This window comes from Nesoenas mayeri (genome assembly GCF_963082525.1).
Source record: "Nesoenas mayeri genome assembly, chromosome: 28".
NCBI classification, from domain to species: Eukaryota; Metazoa; Chordata; class Aves; order Columbiformes; family Columbidae; genus Nesoenas; species Nesoenas mayeri.
Genome location: NC_137558.1, coordinates 1,740,480 through 1,763,159, shown reverse-complemented (window position 1 = coordinate 1,763,159; position 22,680 = coordinate 1,740,480). Strand labels below are relative to the sequence as shown.

Sequence of the window (22,680 nt, the reverse complement as noted above, 5' to 3'; positions counted from 1 at the left end):
AGATTAGAAAGCAATTCTGTGCAGAGAGAGTGGTCAGGCATTGGAATGGCTGCCCAAGGAGGTGCTGGACTCACCGTCCTGGAGGTTTTTAAACTGAGATTGGCCATGGCGCTTAGTGCCATGATCTAGTCAATGGACTGGAGTTGGACCAAGGGTTAGACTTGATCTCTGAGGTCTTTTCCAACCCAGTCGGTTCTGTGATTCTGTGAAAGAGGTGAGCTGAGTTTCTGTGGGATGATTTTGGGACACACAAGTGGCTAAAAGATACACATTTAGTCTGATGAGCAAATTGAACCTGAAACCCCTGTACAGACAGCACCTCTGCCCTGGTGCAGGTTCAGTGGCACACACACTCTTTTCTGCAATTACTTTTAAATTTGAAAGTGTGTGGGGAGAGGGAAAGAACAGGTCCTAGGAGCTGGACTTGAGCCCAAGGTGCTCAGTTCTCTAACAAGGTGGGTTTTCCTCCTGTCACAAAGAGCTGAGGCTGAGAATGAGGCTGAATTTCCTTGGGCAAAAATACGGGGACATCATCCTTCAGTCTGTTCTACTGCAGTGTTTCCTTAATTCATTCTGCTGCTGTTGTTGTTTCAGATTCCAGCCAGGAATACACGGACTCCACTGGAATAGATTTACATGAATTTTTAGTAAATACACTGAAAAAAAACCCGCGGTAGGTCCCTCGTCAGTAAAACAACTTGATGGAGCGAAGGGGGGATGAGAGGTGACTACAGAAAGCACCTGGAAGCGTGTTTGACTTTTTGGGATTCAGAGAGCGTTACTGGAGCCGAGGCGGCATGGAAACAACAACTACAACTGTAATTTGAAATCCCGCAGTCAATCAAAACATGTAATTGTGTATTACGGAGAGAGAGAAAGATAGAAAGTCGTTTGTTTGAATGCAAGCAGGAAGGAATCTTGATTGCTTTAAAACCCTTGCTAGAAGTGATTGTCAAATACCAGCCTGTAAAGGAATCCCTCCCCTCCCCTCCCCTCCCCTCCCCTCCCCTCCCCTCCCCTCCCCTCCCCTCCCCTCCCCTCCCTTTCCTTCCCCTCCCCTCCCCTCCCCTCCCCTCCCCTCCCCATAACCAGGGTACATCCCATCAAGCCAGAAGTCTCTACCAGTGGAGCTTCCAGCAGAGCGGAGGTCCAATATTACCAAATACTGTTAGCAAAACAACTTGAAACTGAAGATAATGGCAATTAATTTACTATAAATGAAAAAACATGGAGGGTTTTCCTTGGTCCATTCCTGATGTGTGAAGCCGGGTTAATAGTGTTGCTTGCTGCAGGTATTTGTGACTTTTCTATGTCGCAGGGAGGTGGGCACCAGGCATACAAAACTGCATTTCACTGTCTCTAAAGGCGGCTTTTTCATTTTTCTCTCTTGACAGGGATAGAATGATGCTACTAAAGCTAGAACAGGAGATTCTGGAGTTTATTAGTGATAACAAGTAAGTGATCATCATGAAAAAGAGGTTTGTAACTTACACTTTAGGAGCTTGGGCACCTCGGGGAGAAGGGAGTGGCTGATCTGGGGTCTGGCTGAGGCACATTGAGCCTCAATCTCTCTTTTGGTGTCAGGGCAGCTTTGGCTGTTTTAAGACCTTCTGATTTGTGAGGCTTTTCTCCTCTCTCCTCAGCAATCAGTTTAAGAAGTTCCCTCAGATGACCTCGTACCATAGGATGCTGCTGCACCGGGTGGCTGCCTACTTCGGCATGGACCATAACGTGGACCAAACTGGGAAGGCGGTTATTATCAACAAGACCAGTAACACACGAATGTAAGAACAACTGGGCTGGCATCTCCTTCCCCTCCCCTCCCCTCCCCTCCCCTCCCCTCCCCTCCCCTCCCCTTCCCTTCCCTTCCCTTCCCGCATATCAGAAGAGCCAAAAACAGAAGGTCCCAACTCTCCTTAAATAATGAGTGTGACACTAATGGGCTGGAACAGTGTGATTGCTCCGTGTGGGTGCCAGTCCAGCTCTGTCCATCCATCCCCTTCCTCGCTGCCTCACCCCTGTGGGCAGAGCTCAGAGTGTCCTTGACTCTCAGAGCAGAGCGATTCAAAACATGAACCCTGTGCTGGGCTGGTATCTGCTTGTTCTCCAACTGAGTGCAAATCATGAGCGTGCTGGCTGGGAAAGAGAAAGGTTTGTAACTCCAGGATGTAAATTCACCCATTTTCAGTCCAACCAGCACACAAGCTGGTTCTCAGAGAAGGAGCAGAAGCTCTTGTTGCCATCAGACACAGGGTGATTCAACACAACAAGCACCTTTGCGTGCTGCCTCACTCCCTGCAGAGCGGTGGCTCTATGAGGACAGTTCTGTGCCCATTTTCACCCGTCTAACCAGGGCTGTTTCTTCCCACAGCCCTGAGCAGAGGTTCTCTGAGCACATCAAAGATGAGAAGAATGCAGAGTTCCCGCAGAGGTTTATCCTCAAACGAGATGATACCAGCATGGACAGAGACGATAATCAGGTAAGGGGTGGCGATGGGATATCTGCATACTGCATGAAAGTCAAACGCGACTTTCTCAGCTGAGAACAACTCTAAATTTCTCTCGGATTTCCTGTAATAACCTTATTTAATAGAAGCCTCCACCCCACCCAAGAAGCAGCTTCTAGATACATAATGAAGCCTTTACAAATTACTGTGGAAATGGATGAAGAGTTTGGGTGGGTTGTGGGAGTTTTCTGTACCTTTGAATGCTCCAAAGAGCGGCCTTTAGTTTTTTGGCCCCCGGGAACAACCTGTCTGATATTCCTGATCTGCCCTTTCCAAATCAGGCAGAGTTCAGTGGTTGCGCTTGAGCCAGGAGGTGGAGGGCACTAAGGTCTCCAGGATGTTAATCCCTAGACACAGGTGTCCAGAAGGTGGGCGTAGAGGCACAGGCTGTGTCATTGCGTCCAGGCGTCACACACACTCCGTAATCCACACCCTGCGTTAAAATACCAGCAGCTGACTGTGCCCCCTGCTCCCGTTGGCAACCGCTGACCCGCTGAGATGTGTTTGTCCCTTCAGATCAGGCTCCCCTTGCAGGATGGGAGAAGGAGCAAATCTATAGAAGAGCGAGAGGAAGAGTATCAGCGGGTCAGGGAGCGGATATTTGCACGAGAGGTAAGCTTGGATGGCTCGCTTGCCAGGTACCATCCTGGAACTTTGTGGTACACAGTGACCTTTAGTATACAGAGAGGTCAGATCTCACCATTGCCTTTTCAACAAATGTCCCAGCGTTCTTGGTATTCACCATTGAATTCCAGCTCCTAACAAAGATGTCTAAGACACCAAGATAGAGGAGCCGCACCTCCCCAGTCTGCTCATCCCCAAACTCTCTGTTTTGGGGGCAATGGATGCGTGGGAACTGACAGGAGGCAGTTTTTCTCCTTGCTGCCCATCAGGATTATAAGCTCCACCAGCTTCTCTCCAGCGCAGCTTTGAGCTCCTGCCCGAGCTGCGCTGGCCTTGGAGCATCAGGCGAAGCTTTGTGGCTGTACAGGCTGGAGCTGAGCAGCATGTTTATTGTCTTCCTCACCAAGTGTCTGGCTGGGTTGTGGCTTCCTTGAGATCTCAAAGTGGGAGCAGCGTTCCTGGCCCACGTCTGGCTCAGGCTGCTGCGCTGAGCGCCGTCCTGTGCCAAACGCTGCAGTCGGGGGCGATTCCAAGTGCCCATCTGTCGTGGATTATGTTCAGAGTCCAGCTCCTTTCCCTGCTGCTTTTGAGAGTCTTGGGGACGATGCCTTTCATTTGTCCTAGTGGGAAGTGCCGTGTGCCCGAGGAGGATGTTGTATGTCTGGCCTTAATTGTTCCATTGACAAAGGTGCCGTCAAAGCTGCTGCTGTGGTTTCACCGGAGCTGGCAATACAACCACACAGCCACTCACTCACCCCCCACAACAGGGGAGAGAATCAGAAGGGAGAAACTTGGTTTGAGATAAACGCAGTTTAATAAAATAGCAAAATACTAATTCGCTACTAGTAAATGTATATAAAATAGAAATAAAAGATAGTCAAGGCAATTCCTCATGAACACGCTGAGCAGCCAGTGCCAGGAAACGGCACCTGGTCCCAAAGCCGATCCCAGAGAGAGAAAAGAGGAGAAAGGCAGAAAGGCTCAGAGGCCTCTGCAAAATGGTAAAAGCCGAACTAAACGTCCCACACCAAAAACTCCCGGGGCTGCGCCCCATAGAGAGAGCGGAACAGACAACCAGAAGATCCCAGCTCTCCTTAAATAATGAGCAGGATGCTAATGGGCTGGAACAGTGTGATTGCTCCGTGTGGGTGCCAGTCCAGCTCTGTCCATCCATCCCCTTCCTCGCTGCCTCACCCCTGTGGGCAGAGCTCAGAGTGTCCTTGGCTCTCAGAGCAGAGCGATTCAAAACATGAACCCTGTGCTGGGCTGGTATCTGCTTGTTCTCCAACTGAGTGCAAATCATGAGCGTGCTGGCTGGGAAAGAGAAAGGTTTGTAATGCAGGAAGGAAATCAACCCGTTTTCAGTCCAACCAGTGCAGCTGCCTTAGAGCAAATAATTAAGGAGTTGAGAACTGAGATTTTTAAACTCTTGAGAGATCCCGGGGTCGCAGGTATCACGAAAGGCTCCTGATGGGCCTGGGTGGAGAGTCCAATGGGACTGGGGTGCGGAGGGCTCAGCAAGACTCCGGAGTGACCACATAACCGGTGCATAACATCAACTGTGTCCAAACCCCGTGCTGTCAGTCGTGCTCCTTTTTGCTTTGAAATCACCTGGGTTTGCCGCTTTCAAAGTTTCTAAGTCTCCTTTTCTTTCCTTCCCATCTCCGTGTCTCTTCCGCGCTCCCAGACTGGCCAGAACGGATATCTCACCGACAGCAGGTTAGTACTGTTTCGCAGACGCTGTTTGTACCTCTGCGAGGCCTGCGTGGCTCTGTAACAATTATTCTTTCTGATGTTAACCGACAGAATCTCCAAAGAAGGCTTTTCTTCTAGTTCTCACAAACGAAGGCAGATTTTTAGGTATCTCTGTGTGACTTCTTTTGTATATTGTCCTGCTGAGTGAGTTTGCCCCATGCATGGCTGCTTGTGGAGTTAGTGAAGTTGTATTCTCTGCAACATCAACTCCGGAGTCCTTTCTTTGCTGATTCATCAGTTATAAAACGGAGGGGTGGGAGGTGAATGGCAGGGAGGAATGGGGAACCCAAAGATTCCCAAAAGGACAGAGAAGCCCCCACAGTGGCAGAATCAGCACCCAGACAAGGTGGGGTTGTCCCTAATCGCCGATTATAAACGCCACACTCCTTAATGGTGGCAACGAGGTGTCTCAGGCTCTTATTTCTGCAGAGGGCACTGGGAGCATGTTTGAGCAGCGTGTTCGTGTGAACCCTGCTGGCCTCACGTTTAATAGCCGGAGCTCTAGAGATGAAGCGTCTCTGTGCAGGAACAGGCCAGAAGGATCCAAGGAGGTGCAGGAACAGCTTTGGCTGTGTCCTCAGTCCCTCGCATGGCTCGGGCTGTCCTTAGAGAGACATCTCCATGGAAAACACGGTGTCCTCAGCACAGTTACATGGACTTTAGGAGCTGAGCTGCAGCCAGGAGCTTTTCTACCTGTTGTGCACAGTCCCTAAAGGGCTTGGCTAACGTGCTCTCCTTGTTTTGTGCTTTCCATAGTGGGGAGAGACTTCAGAGTTCAGGCTGGAGAGCCTGAGCTTGACAGCGATGCTTGTTAGGTCAGCTGTACTTTGGGGTTCGAGGCTGCGTAGTCCCAATTCCTTCACTCCTTTAGGGGTATAACCCTTGTACTGGTTTGCCAATAGATGTGTTTAGTCTCTCACGTGCTCCCAGCAGCCCAGGACATCACCTCAGAAGTTCCTTCCAATCTTTTCCCCTCCACAACTGCAGCGTTACATGAGCACCTCTCCCAGCGTTGCCTTCACCGTTCCTCCCCAGCGAAGGCCCGGGAGCCCATTCCTCTGCTTATGATCCTTCGCTGGGCTGATGAACCAAGTTTACTGCTTGGAATGTTCTGCTGATGCTCCACCAAGTCCTGCTATGGCCAGACCTGCTGTGGGGCTGAGGAAGGGTGATCAGTGGGAGCACAGCTCTGAGCATAGCGATATCCCAGCCTGTGGGCAGAAAGCTGTAGCAGGACCGGTGTGGAAAGTGGTCTCACAAGATCTCGAGGCCTCTGTTAAAAGCTCCCTGTTGTGAGACAAGGCTTTAGTGAGGGATCGTGCTCTGAGCGGCCTGGCTTCCCTTCCAGGCTGCGCTCTGGCTGGGGACAAGGGCTCTAAACACCCACCAAGGAGATGAGCAGTGGTTGGGTGTTCACAGTGCATGCCCAAGAACGCTGTGACCTGGGTTGGTTGTTTGCTGTCAAATCCATACGTGAAGCGCTGTGTGGCAGGACCGGCTGCCGCGGCGTTGCCCGCAGGTCCTGCTGCTGCCCCTCTGCGCCGCAGCCACCATCTGACTCCTCTGGTCTCCCCAGGAGCAACCGGGACGGTTTGAACCGCGCCTCGGGCAGCCGCCAGAGCAGCACGGAGAGCGAGATCAAGTCGCTGGAGCCTCGGCCGTGGAGCAGCACAGACTCAGACGGCTCCATCCGCAGCCTGCGACCGCCTGTTACCAAAGCCAGCAGCTTCAGCGGCATCTCCATCCTGACGCGGGGGGACAGCATCGGGAGTAGCAAAGGCAGCGCTACCAGCAGAACGTCACGGGCAGGTACTGAACTGTTTCCCCGCACACCTCCTGTCAAAGGGCACCTAGAAGACATGGACTTGGGGCTGGAGGATGAGCTCATGACACTCTGGTCAGTGACAGGTTGTTGTGGTTGAACCTGAGTTGGCAATACAACCACACAGCCGCTCACTCACTCCCTCCCACACCCCCCGAGTCGGGGAGAGAATCAAAAGGGAAGGGAGAAACTTGGATTGAGATCAACACAGTTTAATTAAATAGCAAAATACTAATACACTACTAGTAAATATAGATAGAAATAAAAGATAGTCAAGGCAATTCCTCACAAACACGCTGAGCAGGCAGTGCCAGGAAATGGCACCTGGTCCCAAAGCCAATCCTAGAGAGAGAAAAGAGGGGAAAAAGGCAGAAAGGCTCAGAGGCCTCTGCAAAATGGTAAAAGCTGAACTAAACGTCCCAACTAAACCCCCACATCTGCACCCCGGAGAGAGAGCGGAAGGGACAACCAGAAGATCCCAACTCCCAACTCTCCTTAAATAATGAGCAGGATGCTAATGGGCTGGGACACTGTGATTGCTCCGTGTGGGTGCCAGTCCAGCTCTGTCCATCCATCCCCTTCCTCGCTGCCTCACCCCTGTGGGCAGAGCTCAGAGTGTCCTTGGCTCTCAGAGCAGAGCGATTCAAAACATGAACCCTGTGCTGGGCTGGTATCTGCTTGTTCTCCAACTGAGTGCAAATCATGAGCGTGCTGGCTGGGAAAGAGAAAGGTTTGTAATGCAGGAAGAAAATTGACCCGTTTTGGGTCCAACCAGCACACTGGTTGAAATGGAACACAGTTGGCATCATCTGAATGAGCAGGGGTGTGCCAGACACAGTGGCAGGATCCGACCCCCATCCTCCCCATGAAAAGACCAATGTTTTTCCCTCGCAGGTGCCAACCCTGCCATGCCTTTCTCTGTTCAAGGTTTGGTACTCGGTGCCCCTGAAGCATGCAGCCAATCCCCTTCTTCACAGCCCAGCCGCGGCCTCCTGCCCTGCACAGCCCCGCAGCCGCAGCCCCAGGGCCTGGCGCCCGCAGCCCAGCAGCCGCCAGCCATGAGTAACCACATGCTGTCCCAGGTGAGTCGCTGCGCCGTGTCCAGGGCTCCGGAAGCTCCTCGGGCTCGTGGGTGGGAGGTAGAAGCAGAGAGAGGGGCCCATGGGGAAGAGAAGAGTGGAGGAAAGACCTGGCGGTCAGTGCCGCACGCAACAGAGTGGGGTCAATACAGAGGTTGCGCTCTCCCGCCGCTGTTGGCCATCGCTGGCCTTTGGGGCCTTGTGTTCATGCCAGGCGAGAGCTGCTTTGTGGACATGCTCAGCCTTCCACAAAGCAACTGGCTGGGCTGTGTGTCTTCACAGAAAGACGAATGCCCCCCCCTGTTCTGGTCTCTGTGCTTTCCACCCCTCTGCAGTGCCCCCTCTGTGTGTTTGCAGTTGGCTCACTTGACTAACCTGGTTGTTCCTTCTTTCTCTCCTTCCTCCTCTCTTTCCTTCCTCATCCTCCTGCCCTTTTCCCACCTGAATCTCTCCTCCACTCCCTTCTCTGCTGGTCTCAGCCGGTCCCAGCGCTGCAGCCCGTTCAGTATTCTCCAAGCTCCTGCCCCCAAGTCCTCTTGCCAGTCTCTCCACCCCAGCAGTACAACCTGGTATAAACCCCATTTCCTCTTCTGCACTATCTCTGTTGTACTCACGTGCTGTGTTTGTGTTGTATGAGCTTTTGTTAATCAGGTATGTCGCAGACAAACCCAGCGGGTTCGGGGTTCATGGAGGCTTTGGGGTCAAGGCAGTGGGATATCCGAGGCTGTGGGACACATAGGGGCAGGGCACTAATGTTGGAAGGAGTCTGGGGAAGGGCAAGCGCTGAGCCCGGAGCTCCGCTGGGAAGCGACGCTCATGCCCAGGGGCTGTGGATGCCCCGTGCTCCCAGTCGGCCGCTGTGTTGTCTCCACCACGAAGGGTGCGCCCCATGGGACGTGGCCTCTGTGCTTGGGGCCACCCCTGTCCCTGTGAGGCCCTGCATGTCACCAGTGTCCGCTGAGTGCTTGGGCCCCTCCAGCAGCTCGCGTGCTCCTCCCCCCTGTCCTGCAGGGTGCTCTCGGTCTGTAGCTCATTTCTGGGGACTTTTGCTGGGCGAGCTCCTCCACACAGATTAGGGAGAAGGCGTCTGGAATGTACTCAGCAGAGTGATGTCCTACATGTTGTTGTCCTCCACGCTGTCCTCCTCCATCCTTCCCGCTTACCCCAATGCAGGCTGATGAACTCAGCAACCCCTTTGGGCAGATCAGCCTCAGCCGGCAGGGCTCCACGGAAGCACCGGATCCTTCCTCGGCCATGTTCCAGTCATCCCTCATCTCCCAGCATCCTCAGCAGACAGGATTCATCATGGCAACCCCTGGGCAGCCCATTCCCACCTCCAACTACTCTGCCTCAGGGCACACAGCCCCCACACAGCAGGTGCTGCAGCCCCAGGGCTACATTCAGCCTCCCCAGCAAGTAAGAACACGCGCGAGCCCAAAGGGGACATTCATTTTGGCCCAGAGCTGTTGGGAAAGGGGCTACCAGAGAGCAGCCCAGAGAACCAACCGTTCCTTGAGAGCGAGTACCTTCCTTTTCGTGATGGATGGACACACAGGGGTCCAAGCTCCAGGTTGGCATGTGCCCCTGCTCCACCCCCTTGTCCCTCTGAGCTTCTTTGGAGGCCCCCCTGGCCATTCCTGGCTTGTAGTTCTGGGGAGGGACAGTGACGAGACTCAGGACTGACACCTCTAAGATCCCCTTGGGGTCCTGTAGGGCATTATGAGCTCTGGGTTTGTTCCCCTGAGCTGTGATGAGGATTGTTCCTCCTGTGCTCTTGCACTGCTGTGCTGGGAAAGGCTTGGCTGTGGAGGCTGGGAGGAGCAGGAAGGGGCCACGGTTCCCCGAGGAGCTTCCATCTGGCCAGAGCCAAAGCCCTGGGTGGTTTCCTTCAGCAGAAGCCAGGCCAGATGAGAGAGGAAACTGCTCTTAGAGGACCAGCTTTCTTGGTCCTGCTCCTTCTTGTGTTCTCATCGCTGTGTTTTCTTCATTGTGATAGATTCAGGTTTCTTACTACCCTCCTGGGCAGTACCAGAACTCCAGCCAGCAATACCGATCTCTCAGTCACCCAGTGGCCTACAGCTCCCAGCGCACTCAGCAGCTCCCCCAGCAGTCCCAGCAGCCTGGTAAGGGGGTGCAAAGTGGGGAGGTGGGGCATGTTTCCCTTCCCCACTGCTCATGTTGGCTCTTGGGGATCTCCCATGCGCTGTCTGGGGCTGGGATGCTCTTCCCTGTCTCCTCCTTGCTGGATTTGCTGCCTATAGAGTGTCCCTTGCCGGTGCAAGCACAAGTTGAAATTGGCTTGGCTGCAAAGGCTGGTTTAGTCTTTTCCCACCCTCTCAGCGTGTATCATGCACCGCGGTGCTGCGCGGTGGATTTAAAGCCAGGAGCTTCTTTCAGGTGTTTTACATTTGCCATAAGAGAAGCCCTTTTCCCATTCTCCAGCAAGAGGTGGGGCAAAGCAGCATCTGAGCCCTCACATGCCAAGCCTCAGGCTGTCTCTTTTGAGAAACCTGTGCCATTTAAACCTCGTTCCGACAGGTTTACAACCAGTGATGTCCAACCAGCAGCAAACGTACCAAGGTGTGATGGGAGTGCAGCAGGCGCAGCCTCCGGGGCTCCTCAACAGCCAGAGGAACAGCATGGGGGGCCAGATGCAGAGTATGATGGGGGTGCAGCAGGCACAGCCCCCCGGCCTTCTCAGCAGCCAGAGGAGCGGGATGGGGAGCCAGATGCAAGGCCTGATGGTGCAGTACACTCCGCTTCCTTCGTACCAGGTAGGCAGCGGTTGCTGTTTGACGAGGGGCTGCTGGGGACGGACCCTCAGCTGTGCAGGCCCTGTGGGACGTGCCCTGTTCTGAGCATGAGCGACAGAGATTTATTCACCTGGAGAATACAGTGCATGCTCGCCAGCTTGGGAAAGGCACGTCCACGTTTGAATTTGCGTGGGACAAGTCTGAGTGCAGCTGGTCCCTTCGCTATTGTGTTTGCAGAAAAGCTGGAGGGGCCACCCTTGCCTGGGCAAGATAGCTCTGGGATGCAGTAGACAACCGTCTGGCATCTCATCTACCTTGTATAGACCTCCCTGGTGTCTTTAGGGCCAGTTCTTCCTGCTCTGTTACCTGTTGTTCCATGGGGCTGCTTCTTTCCTCCCTGCACAGGTTCCTGTGGCCAATGAGTCCCAGAGTGTGGTCCAGCAGCCCTTCCAGCAGCCAGTGCTTGTACCAGCCAGCCAGTCTGTTCAGGGGGGGCTCCAGGCTGGAGGGGTACCCATCTACTACAGCGTCATCCCAACTGCCCAGCAGAACGGCACCAGGTAAAGCTGCTGTATCTGTGGCCTGCCCAGGGTGGGAAAAGGATCCGGCTGAAAGGGCACAGCATCCCCCTCCTGCAGCCGGGCACCAGAGGTGCTGGCCAGCTCCTGAGTTTCATAGAATCATTTTGGTTGGAAGAGACCCTCAGTATTGAGTCCAAACACAACCTCACCCAACCCCAGCACTAAACCATGTCCCTAAGAACCTCGTCTAACCGCCTTTTAAACCCCTCCAGGGATGGTGACTCCAGCACTGCCCTGGGCAGCCTGTTCAATGCCCCACAGCCCTTTCCAGGAAGAATTTCTTCCTAATATCCAACCTCAACCTCCCCTGGTGCAACCTGAGGCTGTTTCCTCTTGTTTTATCACTTGGGAGCACAGACGAACCCCCTCCATGCTCCAAGCTCCTTTCAGGCAGTTCAGAGATCAGAAGGTCTCCCCTCAGCTCCTGTTCTCCAGCTGAACCCCCCAGGTCCCTCAGCCGCTCCATCACACTTGTGCTCCAGCCCCTCACCAGCTCCATCACCTCCTCTGCACTCTCTCCAGTATTTCAATGTCCTTCTGATGATGAGGGGCCCAAAACTGAGCACAGGATTCAAGGTTTGGTCTCCCCAGTGCCCAGAACAGCAGCACAATCACTCCTCTAGTCTTGCTGGCCACACTATTCCTCATACAAGCCAGGATGCTGGTGGCCTTTTAGGCCACCTGGGCGCACTGCTGGGTATCAAGTTTGCCCAGTCCTGTCGCCCAGAGTCAGCACATCTGGCCACAGCTGTCCCGCACCGTGTTCCTCCGCAGCCAGCTGTGTTTCCAACCAACTCACGTACTGAGGAGCTGGTCGGGCTGTTTCTCCTCATCCCCAGCACCTCACCAGAGCTCCCTCTGCTCCACAGCCCTTCGGTGGGGTTCCTTCAGCCACCCGGCTCTGACCAGTACCAGATGCCGCAGTCCCCGTCACCCTGCAGCCCGCCACAGATGCAGCAGCAGTATTCAGGTAAGAGCGGCCACCGCTCAGCGCTGGCACTGATTCTGCACATCAGGTTTTGTAAGGGCTGCGGAGTGAACAGAGCTGCCGCTTCACAGCCAGTCCGGCAGCTTCTGCGCAACGGGCTTTTCCTCATTCTCACCCATCCCACAAGCCGCTGGGCGTTATCAGAACGTGGCACAGCGACTTTGGCCTGTGCCCGGTGTCTCTTTGCCGTGGTGGGTGGGAGCGGGTAGAGGGAGCTGCTGTGGGAGATGCTGAGACTCCATCTGCTGGCAACGCGGCTCAGTGTCAGCAGGATAGTTCATGGAAGCAGCGTGGATGGCGGAGCATCAGGATTCCTGCATCCTGCTCCATCTGCTGGGGCTGGTGAATTGGGGACAGAGCTGGAACCAGGATCCTCGAGCTCCATGCGCAGCTCTGGCGTTAGATCTTCTGCCTAAAGTTTTGCTGTGATGCTCAGAGAGGTCACCCGAGTTCCCTTCAGCTTGGCCCCTCTGCTCACGTTTCTTCTGGGTTAAAAGTCATCACTCTCTGATGTAAACTGTGATAACAGAGAGAGATTCTGGCCAGGTCTTGGTGGGGGGGTTTTCAGCAGAAGAAAGAGCACAAAGGGGGTGTTGTAGGGAAGAGTGCGAAGTTGCAGAGCAGCAGCATCCCTGCGCAGAGCCCGGCCAATACTGCTGCTGTCGTTTCTCCCCAGGGGTGACTCCTTCAGGCCCTGGTGTGGTTGTGATGCAGCTGAATGTACCCAACGGCCCCCAGCCCCCCCAGAACCCTCCCGTGGTGCAGTGGAGCCACTGTAAGTACTACAGCCTGGACCAGCGGGGGCAGAAGCCAGGAGACATGTACAACCCAGACGCCAGCGCCCAGGTATTGAGAGGACTGGGAAGAAAGCAGCTCGTCTTTGGGGGAGGGAGAGGACCCCAGTGTCCGTGCTGGGGTCACCCCATGGTGGTCACGAGCACCGGGGCTGTCTAACGCTTTTCCCCCCCCAGGCCAGCACCCAGCTGAGCAGCCCCATCACGTCCCCCACCCAGTCCCCAACGCCGTCTCCTGTCACCAACCTCAACAGCGTCTGCACGGGGCTGAGCCCCCTCCCCGTCCTCACACAGTTCCCCCGGCCCATGGGCCCAGCACAAGGTAAGGGAAGGGACAGAGACAGCACAGGGCTGGGTCTATCCTATGATTTCTTCAGCCCCCTACAACTATTTGCTTCTTTTTTGCAGGTGACGGGCGCTACTCATTGCTGGGCCAGCCCCTGCAGTATAACCTGTCCATCTGCCCCCCGCCGCTGCTCCACAACCAGCCCAACTACAATGCACACCAGGTAAACCCCCCCACCACCCTTTCACCATCCTGGGTGACAGGGGGTGCAAGGTTCATTGAGGTTCTTTCCTGCACCTTCACATCCGTGGCCTGGTCAAGTTGGGTCTCGCCCCCAGCTCCCGGGGTGCTCCGTGGGCATCGCGAGCCCACGGTGTCTCTCAGGTGACACGCTGCCCTTTTTATTCTTTAAAGGGGCAGACTGGAATGAAACATGGAAACCGGAGCAAGAGACAGGCCCTCAAGTCTGCGTCTACTGACCTTGGGACCAGCGATGTAGGCAAGTGACCCTCCCCAAGCGGTTCCCCCTTTGACTGGTCCCCGGTGCACGTGTGTAGTTGGCATTGGCAGAGACTCCAGATGCCGTGTCTGCCCACACCGGCGTCCCACAGAACCTGTGGCCACATGGGCCCTGTTCCTGCTTCTATGGGGGTTGGATTGATGGAGCTGGCAGAACTCCTGGGATTTTATTCCTCTTTGGCAGCAGAAAGTGAGTGTCCAGAGCCCAGAGCCATCTTGTCCCCATCATTGCCTTCCCAGTTGGTTTGTTCATCCGTTTCCCAGTGGGAGCAGGAGCTGCAGAGCTCTTGTCTTTGTAAAGGGCTTTGGGATCCTCCAGGTGTGGCTGAAATCCCCAGTGGATCGTTTCTCCCCAGAGGGGAAGGGGCTCCCTCACTTGGGGGTCTCCGCTCGCTCATCGCGGGGGTGAAGAAGAGGGACGTGTCTGTCCTCTCCCTGCAGCAACACAACACTTGCTAGCTGGGCACGAGCCAGCCAGCCTGGAAGGGTGACAGCCTTCACCAGAGGCTTCAGGCTTGTCCCCTGTGTCACCTCCATGTCACCAGCAGCAACAGCAGCTGGCTGCGGGGGGCCCTTTAAGAGCTGCTTGCCAGAGAGCTGTCCCCCTCCCCGCGCCTGGCGTGTTCATTACATGCCACGTTAATATTAGCAAAGAATCCATTCAGCCAGCCCTCTGCTAAGCCCGAAAGCCGGGGCTGGAGCCAGGAGGCAGCAGGAGTGTTTGGGTACCACAGCGCAGAGGCAAAGAGGTTGGTGTGACACTGGCGAAGCGCGGGCAGGATCTGCACATGTTGACGTCCTCCGTGGCGCTGCCTTGTCCTTCTCCCTCCCAGGACAGAGGGCAGAGAGCTGCGCTACCTCCCCGTCCCGGTACCCAAAGATCAGGGTGGGAACACCTGGGAAAGCCCCCAGCCAAGCGTTGTGAATGTGGGGGTGTTGTGGTTGAACCCCAGCTGGCAATACAACCACACAGCCGCTCACTCACCCCCCAACAGGGGAGAGAATCAGAAGGGAGAAACTTGGATTGAGATCAACACAGTTTAATAAAATAACACAATACTAATTCGCTACTAGTAAATATAGATAGAAAATAGAAATAAAAGATAGTCAAGGCAATTCCTCATGAACACACTGAGCAGCCAGTGCCAGGAAACGGCACCTGGTCCCAAAGCCGATCCCAGAGAGAGAAAAGAGGAGAAAGGCAGAAAGGCTCAGAGGCCTCTGCAAAATGGTAAAAGCCGAACTAAACGTCCCACACCAAAAACTCCCGGGGCTGCACCCCAGAGAGAGAGCGGAACAGACAACCAGAAGATCCCAGCTCTCCTTAAATAATGAGCAGGATGCTAATGGGCTGGAACAGTGTGATTGCTCCGTGTGGGTGCCAGTCCAGCTCTGTCCATCCATCCCCTTCCTCGCTGCCTCACCCCTGTGGGCAGAGCTCAGAGTGTCCTTGGCTCTCAGAGCAGAGCAATTCAAAACATGAACCCTGTGCTGGGCTGGTATCTGCTTGTTCTCCAACTGAGTGCAAATCCTGAGCGTGCTGGCTGGGAAAGAGAAAGGTTTGTAACGCAGGAAGGAAATCAACCCGTTTTGGGTCAAAGCAGCATGGGGACAGCTTAGCACCGCGCTGCTTTCCTGGGTGTCAGCTCCCGCTGTGCCGCTGGCACCTCTGACACTGTTTCTCCCCGCAGTGCTGGGCCGAGTGCTGGAGGTGACAGACCTGCCCGAGGGCATCACGCGGACAGAGGCCGACAAGCTCTTCACCCAGCTCGCCATGGCCGGTGCCAAAATCCAGTGGCTCAAAGAGACTCAGGGGCGGCGCGGAGACAGCGGCGGCGGCGGCGACAACGCCGGGACTCCGGAGAACGGCAGGCACAGTGACCTCGCTGCCTTATACACCATCGTGGCCGTGTTCCCCAGCCCGCTGGCTGCCCAGAACGCCTCCCTCCGCCTCAACAACTCCCTCAGCCGCTTCAAGCTGCGCGTGGCCAAAAAGAACTACGACCTGCGGGTACTGGAGCGGGCCAGCTCGCAGTAGGGCGCGCGGGCACACGACACACTGGACCGTGGGCACTTCCCTCTGCCTCCTCCTTTCTGCCCTCCCGCCCTCTCGCCCTCCTTCCTGGATATATTTATATGGACATAATTAAGAGACAAGAAATTGATTTCTTTGGTTTTTTTTTTAATTATTATTTTTGGAGTGATGCCCGTGCCCGCCCACCTTCCCCTGTGTATATTGTTTTGTTAAGCACTGTGTTGAACCGCACATACAGGTGTTGATTGGTATGTTCACTGCACATTTTATTTAATCTGATTATTATTTGGGGGGAGGGATGGGGAGGGTTATTTTTGGTTTTATTTTATTTTGGGGGGGTGGGGGGGGCGTTTTTAAATATAAAAGGAAAACTTGTCCATCACCTTCCTGCTGCTTTGCTGTTCTGTACCAGTGCTGGAGCTCCCTGTGCTGCCTCCATGGGGTGAGACGACAACGGGGGAGCAGGAGGGTCGGTCCCCCCTATCTGGTGTTTGCAGCCTCGCTGTGCAATGGCAAGAATGGGGGTGCAGGGTGGTCCCACTGTACCCCCAGCCAGGAAGCAACATATTCCCCCCGATGACAGGAGTAGGTGCAGGTGTTGCCATGTAACTGGTAGTTACACATGAAAATACACTATAAAACTTCAGTTGTGTAGCTGGGACTATTCCCAAACTGTACAATGGGAAAAATACCTGGAAAAAGGAAAAACATGTGAAATGTATCACACCTTTATTATCTTATGAAATTAGCAGGACTACACATTTCCATTAAGACATAAAGCCCAGGTTTATCCTTTCTAGTTAAAGATATCTATTGAAGGTACTGAGACACAATGAGGATGTTGTTACACCCAGGGTGTCCATAGAGTTAAAACCGAGTAGCAGGTATGAACAGGAAGCCAACCAATGATCTAAATCGCTTGGTGGAAACACAGGAAAACCAGTTTATATTGAAAAAGAGATCTCATTGGGAAAATTCTCATTTGACTCGGTGTTTCGTGAGTGCCAAGATAACTTTGGTTACACTTTTAAGGGCTGGTGGCGTTCGCACGCAGCACCTGGAGCATCTCGCAGCAGCTGGATGGGACCCTTGAGAGCAGGTGGGAACGGAGAGGTAAGAGCTGCCTGGAAGGGTTGGGCTGCAACCCCAACCTCGCTGCAAACTGGTGTCCCACAGCCTGGCAGGGACACAGGACCAGGGACCTGCCACCCGCTGCAGGGCAGAATGGGAGAGAGCAGAGGAGACGGTGAGGGGCTGGAGCACCAGTGTGATGGAGCGGCTGAGGGACCTGGGGGGTTCAGCGGGAGAACAGGAGCTGAGGGGAGACCTTCTGATCTCTGAACTGGAGCTTGGAGCATGGAGGGGGTTGATCTGTGCTCCCAAGTGATAAAACAAGAGGAAACGGCCTCAAGTTGCGCCAGGGGAGGTTGAGGTTGGATCTGGGGAACAATTTCTGACCCAAAGGGCTGTTGGGCATTGAACAGGCTGCCCAGGACAGTGCTGGAGTCACCATCCCTGGAGGGGTCTAAAAGGCGTTTAAATGAGGTTCTTAGGGACGTGGTTTAGTGCTGGAGTTGGGTGAGGTTATGATTGAGCTCGATGATCCTGAGGGTCTCTCCCAACCGAAATCATTCTATGATGGCAGCGGGGTCCCAGAGCAGAGCAGAGAAGAGCAGCAGGATTTGCTGCCAGGAGCATTGGGACAGTGGCGAGAGCCGCCCCATCGCAGCCCCGCTGCCGCCGCTCTGCCCTTCTCCCCTCCCGGCTGCAGGAGCCTCGGGTGCGAGAGCAAAGGAGCCGTGGAGGCCGGACCGCTCGGTATGCCCCGTGCCAGGGGGTGGGTGGGCCCCTGTGACGCCCAGCAACCCACTAACGCAAATAGCCAGTGGCTCCTCTCCACCCCACTCCCCTCCTGGCTCATGCGCTGGCTCCAATTTCTCGGCGTCAGCCTCCGCCAGCGCTCAGCTGTTGGTTCCCCTCGCCCTGTCACTCCCGCTCTCCACGGGACCGGGGCAGCTGCCCCCTCCCTGCTCACCCAGCACAGGGGGCTCTGCAGCCAACGCGACCCCAACGCCACCACCGTTCGCGGCGTTTTCCATCGCGAGACGAGAGCTCCGAACGCAGCGTAAGTGCGTGTCCACGCGGTTCCCCCTCGTCGCGGCCACCGGCCCCCACGGGCCGCTGGTCCACCCGTGTTCCTGCAAGACCTCGGGGTCCTTTGCTCCTGCAGCACCCCGGGATGCCCCAGCTCACGTCGCCGTTTCCCTGCTGGTCGTCCTGGTTGGTTTCTGTGGGGACATGGGGGGCCCTGTGTTAGGCATCACCAAAAATAGTGATGTCTGGGTAGAAGGGCTGTGGGGATGGTTGAGGGTCAATGGTGGAACGGGCATGTTTGGGGGGATGCAGGAGCAGCTCCTGCCCCCTTGGTAACATGGGGCTGCTACGGGGAGAAAAGCGGCTGTGCAGCGATGCCAAACAGTGGCGCAGGTGCTCGTGTCCCAGGGGGGTCGAGAGTGGCACCGTTTGTGATTAATCCGTGCGATGGAGATGTCTGGATGTGCGCAGGTAGCCCAGGGTCGGGCTGGCAACACTTGGCACCACCTGCACTGAGCATCAGCAGCGCTGGGCTGGGCCGGGAGCCCCGGGCCTTGGGCGGCACAGCTGGGGCAGGAGGAGCAGCTGGGGAGATGCTTCCCATCCAGCAATCCATGGCCGTTCCTACCCCAGCAGCCCCTCCACCATCGTGTCTCTTTTCCCCTCATAGCATGACAGAGAAGGAAGTGCCGGAGCCGGCGGCTTCACCTGCTCCAGGTGGGAAACCCAAGAGCCGGGTAAGTGGGTGCCCACAGGGGAGCTCGGGTGGGTGGGCGAGGGAACCACCTTTCCAGCGCTGTCTCTGCGGGGTTCAGGTGGGATCCTGCTCCAGCGGGGCCATTTCCCACCTTGGCTTCTCCCCAGGGTGCCCACACCGACGTGGTGCCGAGGAGTCACAGCCGCTAGTTTTGTGGGGACCTCACGGGGTCCCTGTGCTCGCAGCATTCCTGCCGTGGGATGCGCAGGGTGCCCACGTGGGGGTGAATGAGTCTCTAGGTCAGAGCAAGGGGGCCGGGAGCCAGGCAGCGGCTCCTGTGCTGCGCCCCACACACCGGCCATGTCGATGCCTCCTCTCCCGCCCCAGCAGCTACAGAAGCTGAAGCAACTTTTCCAGCGAAAACCCAAGGAAGAGACGGTGACGGAGCCGCAGCCCAACGGGGAGCTGGTCAGCCCCTCGGGCGGCCCCATCTACTACATCTATGAGGAGGAGGAAGAGGAAGAAGAGGAGGAAGAGCCTGAACCCCCACCCGAGCCCCAGAAACTTGTCAACGACAAACCCCACAAGTTCAAAGATCATTACTTCAAAAAGCCCAAATTCTGCGACGTTTGCGCCCGCATGATCGTCCGTGAGTGCCGAGGGTGCTGGGGCTGGGGGCCGCGGTCAGCGCGAGGGCTGGGGGCCAAGGCCACAGCTGCAGTGTCACATTGCCTCTCCTTTCCACCCCGCCACCGCCAGTCAACAACAAATTTGGCCTGAGGTGCAAGAACTGCAAAACCAACATCCACCACCACTGCCAGTCCTACGTGGAGATGCAGCGCTGCTTCGGCAAGATCGTGAGTGTCCCCGCCGCGCTGCGGGCAGCGAACGCCAAAGCGATCGGTCCCCTCCTCCTGGCAGGGGTCCCGGGTGTCGCTCCCCTTCTGCGCGCTCATGGGTCCCCAGCGCCCACCCGCTCCGCTCTCACGGGTCACCCACGGGTCTGGGTGGTGGGTGATGCTCTGTCCTCCTCTTTCCCGCAGCCCCCGGGGTTTCGGCGGGCGTACAGCTCACCCCTGTACAGCGACCAGCAATACGCCTGCGTCAAGGAGCTGCTGTGTAAGTACGGTCCCCGCAGCGGGGTGCCCCATCTCCTGGCGTCCTGGAGACGAACGCTTGTCCCCACCCCTGCGCCCCAGCAGCCAACAGGAGCGACCCCGTGTTCGAGACCCTGCGGACGGGCGTCATTATGGCCAACAAGGAGCGCAAGAAAGGGCAGGACGACAAGAAAAACGTGAGTGCGGGGTTGGCGCATGGCTCTGAGCGCCCGAGGGTCCTGGCACCGCGCTGCACCCCATCGCCACCCCCACCTCCCCGCGCTGCGCCCCCTGAACGCTCTCTGCATTGCAGCCCTTGGCTGCCATGATGGATGAGGAACCAGAAGCCACAAAGCCAGAAGAGGGCAAAGCCGAGGGCGGTGAGTGCGGCGACCATACATGGGGGCCGAGGAAGCCGAGAGTGGGGCAGGGAGGGAGCCCCATGGGGAGAATGGACTTTGCCCTGCGCAACGGGGTCCTCGGTTCAGGTCTCCACCCTGGGGCTCGTTCTGCTGGACACGGGAGGTCCGGGGGTAGGGGGCAACACCGAGAGCGACATAACCGCCCTCCTCCCACCTCCAGGCACCTCCGAAGGGGACAAGAAGGCTGAGAAGAGCCCAACAGATGACAAGGTAGCCGTTGTCCTCCCCTTCCACCCTGAAGACCTTGGAGCAGGGCAGGCAGAGGCTGCAGGGATCTCCCTGCTGGGCTCCCCGGGGCTGGTTTTGGTCCTCAAGCCCCTCGCTCCCCCTCCCCAGAACAAGAAGCCGCAGCCGGGGCTGCGCGGCGGCTTTCTGCAGTCTCACTATTTCGTGGCGCTTTATCGCTTCAAAGCCCTGGAGAAGGACGACCTGGATTTCCCGTAAGCTCTGGTCCACGGGGCGGGCGCAGGGGCCACGAGTGGAGGGTCCGAGGTGGGCAGTGGGGAGGGGGAGAAGCCTTCACCTCGACGATGAGGATCACAACCAAACGCAGGTGAACGAGGGCAGGAATTAGAGCCACGCTGGCGCGTGCACCCCCAAGCTCCCCAACACCCAGCCCTCCCTTCCCTTCGCAGGCCGGGGGAGAAGATCACAGTGGTCGATGACTCCAACGAGGAGTGGTGGCGGGTAAGGCTGATGTCCTGCAAGCACGGAGGGGAAGGACGCGCTGCTTAAAGCTGAGACCAGCGGCCGGCGCAAAGCGCGCCCTAAATCCCCACGAGCTGCGGGGTGTTTGTCATGGGGGACCTGGGGGCTGGACAGATCAGCTCCAACCCATGATGCTGACCGCATCATCAGAAGGACATTGAGGTGCTAGAGAGGGTGCAGAGGAGGTGATGGAGCTGGTGAGGGGCTGGAGCACAAGTGTGATGGAGCAGCTGAGGGACCTGGGGGTTCAGCTGGAGAACAGGAGCTGAGGGGAGACCTTCTGATCTCTGAACTGGAGCTTGGAGCATGGAGGGGGTTGGTCTGTGCTCCCAAGTGATAAAACAAGAGGAAACGGCCTCAAGTTGCGCAAAGAAAGGTTGAGATTGGATATTAGGAAGAAATTCTTCCTGGAAAGGGCTGTTGGGCATTGAACAGGCTGCCCAGGGCAGTGCTGGAGTCACCATCCCTGGAGGGGTTTAAAAGACGTCTAGACGAGGTTTAGGGACGTGGTTTAGTGCTGGAGTTGGGTTATGGTTGGATTGATGATCCTGAGGGTCCAACCGAAATGATCCTATGATTCTGTGACTTCTTCCAGGGGAAGATCGGTGAGAAAATCGGCTACTTCCCTCCCAACTTCATCATCCGGGTGCGGGCGGGCGAGCGGGTGCACAAGGTGACGCGTTCGTTTGTGGGCAACCGGGAGATCGGGCAGATCACGCTCAAGAAGGATCAGGTGAGACGGGACCGCGCGCTCACAGCCCACGGTCCTTCAGCCTCCCAGCACCTCTGCCCCAGCCCCCCCCAGCTCACAGGAGCCTCACCTGCCCACCCTCGCCTCCAGATCGTGGTGCAGAAGGGTGAGGAGGTGAATGGTTATGTCAAAGTCTACACCGGCCGCAAAGTCGGGCTCTTCCCCGTGGACTTCCTGCAGGAGATCTGAGCAGGGGCAGCATCCCAGGGCCCCCCAGCCGGGGGGCGGACGGACCCTGATGGGGATGGGGACAGGGACGGCAGGAACCCCTGTCCCTGATGCCTGCAGCAGCGGGGGCTCTGCTGGGGACCATCCCCACCAGGACAAGCGCAGGCCTGGGGTTTGGGAGGTGCCTCTCGCGCTGTTTCCCCCGGGGGGTTTGTAGCGCCTTAGCACGCTGGGTGCAAGGAGGGGGCACCCCCAGACTCGCTGGGGTGCCGGGTGCCTCGGGGCCGTCAGCGGGGCCGCTCCGGGCTGTGTAATCCTGTGTTGTGCCAATACACGTCTGCTACCCCATTCGGTGCTGGTCCTGGTTTGGAGTTGCTGGGGGGGTCACTATGGGGCTGGGAGGCTGCGTGTTGTAGGAAACAATCATCTTGCCAATAGAAAAAGCCCAGGTAGGATCTCTCAGCAAAGCAGATTTTAATAACGATTTTGCAAGATGGGGTGTTTTACCTAAAGGTCGGCATATAGAATAGCGCAAAAACCCCCACTTATATCCCCCAAATCCCAGCGCAAATTCCCTCCCCTGTTCCCCAGTGGTTGGTACTGCAGGGTTTACGGACCCCCCAGCCCTGCCTCAGTTTACCCATCTCATTCATCTAATTCTAACAATACCCTTCCCCTTATTGATCTATTTAAAATATGGATTCCTGGCTCTTTGGCCACCCGTCCTCCCAGATTAACTTGTAAATACAGGTATCAATTTGCACCCCGGGATTAGTTTGAAGAGATTTTGTTTTACATTAAGGATTCATAGTCTGATGTGTCTCGTTCCCCCCGACTGGGATCAGGCACCAGCTCCTCGGTTTTGTAAAAACACCATTAAACGTTCTTTACACACACACACGTGTGCAAGTACAACTGCGGCCCCCCCAGCGCAGCACCCGGGGGTCCCACAGCCACGGGGAGAAGGGGCAGGACCCCCCGGTTTCCAGGCCAGCCCCGC

General features: G+C 56.3%; 2 protein-coding genes across 9 annotated transcripts in view; both read left to right on the top strand.

The window, feature by feature from the left end:
• R3HDM2 (R3H domain containing 2) overlaps positions 1–16,189 on the top strand; it is a 32,514-nt gene extending 16,325 nt beyond the window's left edge. For 3 of the 8 annotated variants that reach the window (XM_080360419.1, XM_080360417.1, XM_080360418.1), the window contains exons 6-23: positions 595–673; positions 1,395–1,454; positions 1,644–1,784; positions 2,372–2,480; positions 3,024–3,119; positions 4,819–4,850; positions 6,463–6,695; positions 7,636–7,790; positions 8,961–9,203; positions 9,784–9,910; positions 10,326–10,561; positions 10,946–11,100; positions 11,991–12,091; positions 12,786–12,955; positions 13,081–13,225; positions 13,312–13,412; positions 13,604–13,688; positions 15,400–16,189. In XM_080360419.1, coding sequence (XP_080216545.1) covers positions 595–673; positions 1,395–1,454; positions 1,644–1,784; positions 2,372–2,480; positions 3,024–3,119; positions 4,819–4,850; positions 6,463–6,695; positions 7,636–7,790; positions 8,961–9,203; positions 9,784–9,910; positions 10,326–10,561; positions 10,946–11,100; positions 11,991–12,091; positions 12,786–12,955; positions 13,081–13,225; positions 13,312–13,412; positions 13,604–13,688; positions 15,400–15,746 — 2,615 coding nt within the window. In that variant the 3' untranslated portion in view covers positions 15,747–16,189. Of the gene's footprint in view, positions 1–594; positions 674–761; positions 851–1,394; positions 1,455–1,643; positions 1,785–2,371; positions 2,481–3,023; positions 3,120–4,818; positions 4,851–6,462; positions 6,696–7,635; positions 7,791–8,960; positions 9,204–9,783; positions 9,911–10,325; positions 10,562–10,945; positions 11,101–11,990; positions 12,092–12,785; positions 12,956–13,080; positions 13,226–13,311; positions 13,413–13,603; positions 13,689–15,399 lie in introns of those variants that run through there. The other 5 variants (XM_080360422.1, XM_080360421.1, XM_080360420.1 and 2 more) reach the window with 4 other exon arrangements.
• A 2,319-nt stretch (positions 16,190–18,508) lies between these two features.
• Positions 18,509–21,943, top strand: STAC3 (SH3 and cysteine rich domain 3; the record flags this gene model as incomplete). The annotated part of the gene is made up of 11 exons (XM_080360715.1): positions 18,509–18,574; positions 18,925–19,183; positions 19,294–19,391; positions 19,578–19,653; positions 19,737–19,828; positions 19,945–20,011; positions 20,214–20,263; positions 20,390–20,493; positions 20,689–20,740; positions 21,357–21,494; positions 21,603–21,943. 11 exons carry the CDS (start codon positions 18,509–18,511, stop codon positions 21,699–21,701), a joined length of 1,101 nt encoding a protein of 366 aa, XP_080216841.1. The 3' UTR covers positions 21,702–21,943.
• Positions 21,944–22,680: the final 737 nt, after the last annotated feature.